At 38.5% G+C, this 8,325-nt stretch overlaps 1 protein-coding gene across 1 annotated transcript in view; it reads left to right on the plus strand.

The window, feature by feature from the left end:
* Nucleotides 1–8,018, plus strand: part of LOC119838049 (putative fatty acyl-CoA reductase CG5065) — a 14,137-nt gene extending 6,119 nt beyond the window's left edge. The window contains exons 5-12 of the mRNA XM_038363855.1: nt 1,860–2,012; nt 2,432–2,531; nt 4,352–4,411; nt 4,669–4,801; nt 5,104–5,211; nt 5,710–5,841; nt 6,102–6,362; nt 6,607–8,018. Coding sequence (XP_038219783.1) covers nt 1,860–2,012; nt 2,432–2,531; nt 4,352–4,411; nt 4,669–4,801; nt 5,104–5,211; nt 5,710–5,841; nt 6,102–6,362; nt 6,607–6,685 — 1,026 coding nt within the window. The 3' untranslated portion in view covers nt 6,686–8,018. The remainder of the gene's footprint in view (nt 1–1,859; nt 2,013–2,431; nt 2,532–4,351; nt 4,412–4,668; nt 4,802–5,103; nt 5,212–5,709; nt 5,842–6,101; nt 6,363–6,606) is intronic.
* The last annotated feature ends 307 nt before the right edge of the window (nt 8,019–8,325 follow it).

Below are 8,325 nucleotides of genomic sequence, written 5' to 3' on the forward strand. Positions count from 1 at the left end.
AAAAAAAAAAAAAATAAAAAAAAAAAAAATAAATCCACATATATACTCGTATTAACTTAGAAATCCTTAATAGTCAATTAGACGCGATAGCGCGTTACGCTTAACGATTGTATTTTTACGTAATTATAATAACTATTATGAACAAACGGTCGTTTGGATTCTAATACAGTTTGGTAGTGAGCTTGATTACAGTACGAATATGTTTATATTCGTTAGATGCCATTTTGTGTAATTGATTGTTGTTATTGTGACCAAACCGAAGCTAGTCATTTAAAAGCTTCAGTTACATTGACAATAGGTGTGAATTACAAAGTTGTTGCATTTTTCATTAACCCATAAGATAAAATATTAATATGTGAGTTATCGCTTATAGTTTATCATTATAAATTATAATGTATACTCAAATTAGCATAAATATTTTATAGCAACATGACTTTAAAACAATAGGATTTTATAGCACGTCCACTAACTTGACAATTCGTTCTGACATTAATTTCTGTTTATATTATATTGTCTAGAGCTGAAGCAAAAACAAATTAATAAAAAACACTTGAGCACTATTAAAACCAATGGAAGAACATTTTCAACCGACTTCAAAAGAGGAGTTTATCAATTCGCCCACATTATTTTTTTGGTTTTACCTTAGAACTCGACTCGATTATTATTATCTCTAAATTTCCTTCTATGTACAATCAATGTTGAAGAGTTAAATAAATAAAAAAAAAATTTGCACACCATGTGCAGTTTGATTCAACTTAAAAAATAGGTTAAATTATTATTTTCATGACTACCCGCCCGGGTCCAGGGCGTGGAGCTAGTAGTAATAGTAATATATATTATGAGTAGTAGGTTCAAACAATGTATAGTTCTCCGAAACGATAAACCGATTTTTATGATATTTTTGTTTATATTCAGCAATCATACATCTGAGGATAGTTAGCTATAACGTTTCTTGTCGGCCCGCTCCGCCAGCAGGTATAAGTTAATCATATAAAAATAACTTATCTTAATTATGTAAGAAACGTGAAGCAATACAGAATATTTGCGTGACCCGAATGCCAAATCGATTAAGTGTTGAGAAAGCAAACTGTAATCTGAACTGAGCTTCAAAGGTGAGATCAATTAGTGCTCTAGTACGTGGTAATAGATAAGTAGTTTATATTTCACACGCACTTCACTTTATTTAGTCCCACTACATAAGTGCGAATGTGCGTTGATTGATTGTCATTCTTTGTTGCAACGGATCGATTTTATGATGTATTTCTGTGTCTGAAGATAGGAAAGAAGAGTAAAAACAGGACTTTTCACTCATCGAATCAATCTTATGACATAGTGAGAAACTGCGAAAAGCGTAATTAATACTTAAACTTAATTATTGCTTGACGCGTGGGTTGAATAGTAGATCTGTGTCCGTGTAGTGGAAACATATATGGACTAATGGTGATGATAACGGTGATGGATAAAAAGCATTTGTATGTGTGATTCGAGCACGCTTCGGCACGAATTGGGCAAGCTCGCATCGGGGAAGTACACCCCCACGGAAAACCGGCGTGAAATAGTAGCATCTACTGTGGTTCGTTCGGTGTATAGGAGAGCCGGAAGCCCATATACATTTCCTTATCCTTCCCAGTCCTTTCCTTTGTTCCTCTCTTAATCCCTTTCCAAATTCAAGTGGGCAATCCATTTGCAGAGGCGTAAGCTCTGCAATCGAGCTTACGCCTGTCCAAATGTTCACGGGTGGTGGTATTGTCGACTATGACATAAAAAGGTACTATCTGAAATGTGTATAAGAGTGAGATTTAATGTAACTGGTGTCGTATGACCATAAACAAAATTAAAATATGGTTCGGTCGTCGCAGGCGCTGGTGCACGTGTCGACGGCGTATAGCAACGCGCCGCGCAGCCGCGTGGAGGAGCGCGTGTACCCGCCGCCGTGCGAGCCCGACGCGCTGCTGCGCTGCGCCAAGCTGCTGCCCACGCGCACCGTCGACCTCATCGCCGACTCGCTGCTTGTGAGTGTGAACCCTGCTGCGGACACTGCATAGCCCACCTGTTCCTTCTGCGCTGCGTGGTGCTGCGATATCGCACACTATATTATGACTTAAAAATCGTTTAGATATCAAGCACGTCAGAAACGCTGATGCAGGGTGACATTGCTAGCGCTGGAGGGATTTATGTTTCGTTGAAATAAAAAATAAAAGAAACAAAAATGTTATTGTTAAATGTCGGCAATCCATTTGTAGAGGCGTAGGTTCAGGCGACCCACCAGCTCCATTGTCGACGATGACTTAAAAAAAGCTATAAGTTCACCTTCTTATCATTAGTCTGTAAGGAATTTTGTAAAGATTTGTAAAAGTGTTGTGGTGTTTAATAAACATTTATTCTTCTTTCTTATGATTGGCAATGATTTGTTGTCTAATTGTCATTGCAGGGCGAGCACCCCAACCCGTACACGCTGACCAAGGCGCTCGCAGAGACCATCGTGCACGGTCGCACCGACCTGCCGGTCTGCATCGTGCGACCCTCCATCGGTTTGTGCTGGCTGTTACAACTTCATTTATTTCAGAATGGCTAAGACTTTAAACTTTTATTACCTTAACTTTATTAATCCAATTCATGCCAAATTTAAACTCGATCGGAGCTATGGATTACAATTCAGCCACAAAAGCGTAACAGGAAGATACTTTAGCATTTATAATAACAATATTATCTTAATATAAAGCTAAGTCGCTTCCCGGTTCTGTTTCTGTGTATATATAATTAGATTAAGATCTAAGTATAAACAACATATGTGATTGATGAGTGATTCAAGAGAAAGGTATATATGAGTAAATAATATTTATTAACCCACTCTTCATTTAAGGCGTACAAAGCTACGGGCAATAGCTAGTCTTTATTTATAATAAAACCGTCTTATTTTATTTTGGTAACAATGTATGGAAGGTGTCTCCCCTCGCCAGGCAGTACCTAGTTACCTGTTACGGCACACCTGACGTTTACTTATTAACACATCGGCTAAGTTCTAAGCCAGAAGCAGAGCTTGAACCATATCGAATTCAACTATGATTATCAACAATTTAACTACAATGCCACGGGAGAAACTCCCAAATTATATCCAGACTAAATACCAATTTAGTGTCAGCTATGATTAAAAAACATTGTGAAAATGACATGTGTTCCAAGACGCAAGTGTAATTTAGAGAATTGTCGTTTAATATTTATAACGACTATAATTACGTTCAGCTCGGTCTGCGAACCGCCAGGTGCGGCCGGGCTGTCCCCGGTCGATATTGTATGATTATTTTATGCAATCGATTTGTTTCGTCTAGCTCAGCTACTATTAACTAGACGAATTCTATTTTCTATAACATCACAAATTTTATAGGCGCTTGACGTCGAGTTGCGGAAAACGAGCCCGTATTATTATTATTATAACATCACAAATCAAAACACGCGTTATAGCTGGGATTAAATTAATTATTCGTCCAAATTTATCTTACACTTGAAGGTATAATTATAAATTTATAAATCAAGAGCTACTAAATTCTGCAGGCTTGTATTTAACACGTGCTTAAATATTTATATGAGTAACGCAAACTTCTCCTTGTACTTATCATTCTGTGAATTTTACCTAATTTTAGAGATCGCTATGTATAATGTTATAAGCTTTGCCCGCGAATTCGCACGCGTTAAATTTGATTTAGTTTAATAGATGTTATTGTACATATAAACCTTCCTCTTGAATCACTCTGTCTGTAAAAAAAAAACAGACAGAAAAAGCGATTTGTTTATACTATTGTAGTGATGTAGCTATTGCTTTTCGTTATTAATATTTTTTATCAATTTTTCACCACCAGCTTCTAGCACGCTTCTACTGGTATATATCTAGTCTAGCCAACGCACCACCATGCTATACATAAATTAAATTACAAACTAACACACAATTTTTCACATTAGAATATATAACTTAATAATGAAATATAAAAATCAAAATTATAATATACATGATATACAAATACTATATACAAATATACAAAAATTTTGAGATAATACAAAGATATCATATTTTTAAATGTTGGCATTTGAACGCAATTAATTCCAAACTCAAAGATTTGTTTATTCAACTAGACTCCATGTAGTAACGTTTTGTAGTAAGATGTAGTAAGACGATTTGTCTTAATATGAGTACATTATTAACTGCCGGCTGAGAAAGCAGTTCTACAGAGGAGAACCATTACATTTTAATTTATCATAAAAATTTTTGTTAAGAAACTGTCCTAGATCCTTTGTAATAAATTATGTTCCATAAGCTCTTATGCATGATTCCAAACTGTATGTTGTACGCTTCCAGTGACCGCTGCGGTGCAGGAGCCCTTCCCCGGCTGGATCGACAACATTTATGGAGTTACTGGTAATTTCTATACTGTTTCGTTTATTCGTATAGTTCAGATTTGTTCAGATTTGTCTGGCCCGATTCGTGCAGAAAGTATACTAAAATTTGGTGTATTTTTATTGTAAACTTTATCATGAATATAGCTCAAAAGTCTAAAAAAAGGAACCATCGAGTTATGCGAGTTATCGTTAGCCCAAAGCAACTCCTCCACGCGGACGAAGTTGCGGGCGGACTCAGCTCAGACCTTCGCTAATTCTTCCACTTCTACTCGTCAGGCATAATAATGGAGATCTCCCGTGGCACGTACCGCTCGGGCTTCTGCCGCGAGCGCTGCGTGGTGGACCTCGTGCCCGTGGACACGCTGGTCAACAACTGCATCCTCGCCGCCTGGAGACAGGGCTCCAAGAAGTGAGGCTGCACCGTGTGTCTCGTGCGCTTGCGTCATCGCGCGCTAATTGTTGTTTAACATAAGCCAAGTTAAAGTCTGCTTGTTGTTTATCGACACAAGCATAGAAATATAAATTGTGACATTCGTTACGTATGTGTGTGTGCTATCTCTAAGCAAATGAATTGCAACTGTGTGTACGTGGTGCACGCGCCTCAGCCGCGGTTGACAATTAATTGTTAATAACAATGTATAATAAATAACATGAATAAAGGTCATTAAAACTGTTTGATTTCCTAAACTTTATTAATTTCCGATATTCCAGGCCGGGCCACTGTCCCGTGTACCACGTGACGTCAGGCCCCATCGACCCCCTGCAGTGGGGACACTTCACGCGCCTCTGCGTCAAGTGGGCGAGAGAGAACCCCACCAAGTGAGTTCCCCAAATAACATGTTCCAATATAATATAAAATATCATTTATAGTTTGTTAAATAAATTATTTTTATTATTATCGTTATTTCTTTTATTTAAGAACAATAATATATAGGTCCACTTGTGTTTTTTTATGCCATAAGCGGGCAACTGAGCTGGTGGTAAGTGAACACCACCACCCATGAACCACATGATAAGGAAAGGATTGACGACTGGAAGAAGGAACTGACTGGGAAGGACTAAATAAAAAACGGGCATACGGTTCCCCACTCACCGTACGAAACACAGTTGCATGCTACTACCATTTCATGGTCTCCTTTGGTGGTGTGGTACTTCCCCGGTGCGAGCTGGCCCAATTCGTGCCGAAGCGTAATCGACAAACTTCGAAAACAATTTTCAGTTAATACAGTACATATTGTGACATATTATTTCAAATCATTGTCACAGAGTGCACTAAATTGTTATTATTGCACCAACAATTCGACTGACGTCATGCAGGTACGTGATGTGGTACCCCAATTTCTCGTTCACGGAGTCGCGCGCGCTCAACACCTTCTGGGAACTGACGTGCCACTTCCTGCCCGCCTTCTTCTACGACCTGCTGCTGCGCGCGCAGGGACGCAAGCCCATGTGAGTCACAACTTTACTGTTATTTTTAATTGGATATCAAGATTCCTGTTTTATCCCAAGGGAGCATTTAATCGAGATAAAAGCTATCCTATCAACCAAGTCAGGTGATACCTGTTTCTGTACCAAATATAATCAAAATCCGTTTAGTAGTTTCAGCGTCATTGACGGACAAACATCCAAACAAAAAAACTTTCACATTTGTAATATTAGTGTGAAGTGTGATACTAATGATATCGTTGTTTGTTCTGTAAAATTTGCAGCATGATGTCGATCGCGAGGCGGTTTAAGATGGCGGCGGCGACGGGCGAGTACTTCGCGAACCGCGAGTGGGAGTTCGCGGCGGGCGAGGCGGGCGCGCTGCGGGCGGCGGCGCGCGGCGCGCGGGACGGCGCCGCCTTCCCCGCCTGGCCCGCGCGCTTCAGCTGGGACGCCTACGTCGCCGCCTACATGCTCGGCATCCGCCGCTACGTGCTGCGCGACACGCTCGACTCGCTGCCCGCCGCGCGCACCAAACTGCGCCGGTCGGTAGCTCGCCACCCGCTCACCACCCGCTCACCATTCATTCTTTCAACACTTCATCCACTCATATGGCTGCCTTTGTCTCCTGGACAACATACAGAAATCTTTAGAACCCTTACATGTCAATAAGCGAAAATCAAACAGAGACGTGCAAATCTATGCCTTACCTACATACCATCCATCTTAGTTTAACAACAAAAGACTCAAGATTGCTCTCAAATGCCAACTAATTGTATTTTGTTGCAGATTATATTGGGTGCACAGGATATTCCAAGCGGTCACCGGCTACTACCTTTTCAGGTTTCTTGCGGGAAGATTTCGGTAGACCCACTTAATACGGTCATTAAATTGGCATATACAGTGTTAACAGTAGTCCGATCCTTTTTATCATGATTTCATCGTTATTTTGATATTGATATTAATAAGATTAGAAAGTGATTAAAACACGGCACGACACGGCACGGCACGGCACGGCACGGCAATGCCCCCGCCAAGTCGAGCGAAAAGCGGCACGGCTACACCATATCTTTGTATGGTTTTTGCACGTCATTTAATTATATTGCAGTATTTATTCTTGAGTTGTTATTTTATGTAAAGTAATCGAAGCAAAGTCGTGTTTAATCACTTTTGGATACCTGTGCGTTGTTTCGTCAAATTAGTACAGAGTAACTTTTATAACGTTGAAATTATATCAGAAAGTTATCGGACATGACGTAAAGAGACCTCAAACAGTAACATGACACGAAACTGCTTTAAACAAGATGTTTCGAAAAATAATTAAATATTCTCAAGACATGCAATTACTTTTTACCTTTGTTAAAGTTAGAACATAAGAGACAAAGAGACCCGAGTTCGTCTGTAACTGTGTAATATACAGGATATTTTTTCTAAGACTGCCCCGATTAGCACGGGAGCACATATAACGCACTTTAAATCTTTATTAGTTATTTTAAGGTCAAACATACATGTTACGTTTATGTGACATTATCTGTATGTAGAATCTTCTTAAAAACGCTGATTACCCTTAGAAAAAATATCCTAACAACTATTTAATCGTAGCATAAATTAACAGTCTGTATTATGAAGGTGCCTCAATGCATGTATCTTGCTAGCTGTCTCTGTTGGTATAGAAAATACTTTTCAAGCCGTTGCGTGAGAATTGTGAAACTCAACGACGAAACTCAATATTGTGATTAGATATTTTCCAAATGTCTCTGATTATCTGCCTGAGCCATCACTATCTAGTCTAACAGGTCTCTGTATATAGAATGTATTATCTTTAAAATACTGTATTTTTTATTATAAAAATATAAGTATCAATCTGCCGTCCCATTATTTAAGAATTTATTCATATCATAAATAATATGCTCTGAATTATGCAGATAAATTGAAAATCAAACATGGAAGTAATTAAATTCTAGATGATAGTAAGTTATGAGTGATTTTCGAGAAAATCATAAACTGATAATTGTTTATAAGTTTCTCTTGAAGTTCCAACTTAAGCAGCGACAGATTGCAAATAATACCGGTTATCAATAATAGGTTTATTATATAGGAGTCTTTAGTATAAGTTATCAAAACTATTATAAGGTAGTAATAATACATGTTTGAATGAATCGGAATGGTTAAGATAATAATAAAGTACGTTTACACAGAAACTTTTATTTATTTTCCCGATGCCCATTTTTTTTTTTAAGCTATACAATCCTACAAAATGTCAAATCACTCAGAAACGTAGCATTGGTGATCGCTTACCATCCGGTAAACAATAAGTTCCGTTGTCCGCTTTTAGCATAATAACAGTCACGAGCAAAAGCAATTCATATCAAATCCGTTCAGTGTTTTCGTGGAAAAGAGTTTGTTACTCTTTATACATTCTTACAAACGTTTCGTTAATGGTTACCACGTTTGAGACGGTGGGTTAGGTTTTGGGTTAGGTTAGGTTTTGGGTTAGGTTAGGTTTTG

This window comes from Zerene cesonia, unplaced genomic scaffold (assembly GCF_012273895.1).
Source record: "Zerene cesonia ecotype Mississippi unplaced genomic scaffold, Zerene_cesonia_1.1 Zces_u001, whole genome shotgun sequence".
Taxonomy (NCBI): domain Eukaryota; kingdom Metazoa; phylum Arthropoda; class Insecta; order Lepidoptera; family Pieridae; genus Zerene; species Zerene cesonia.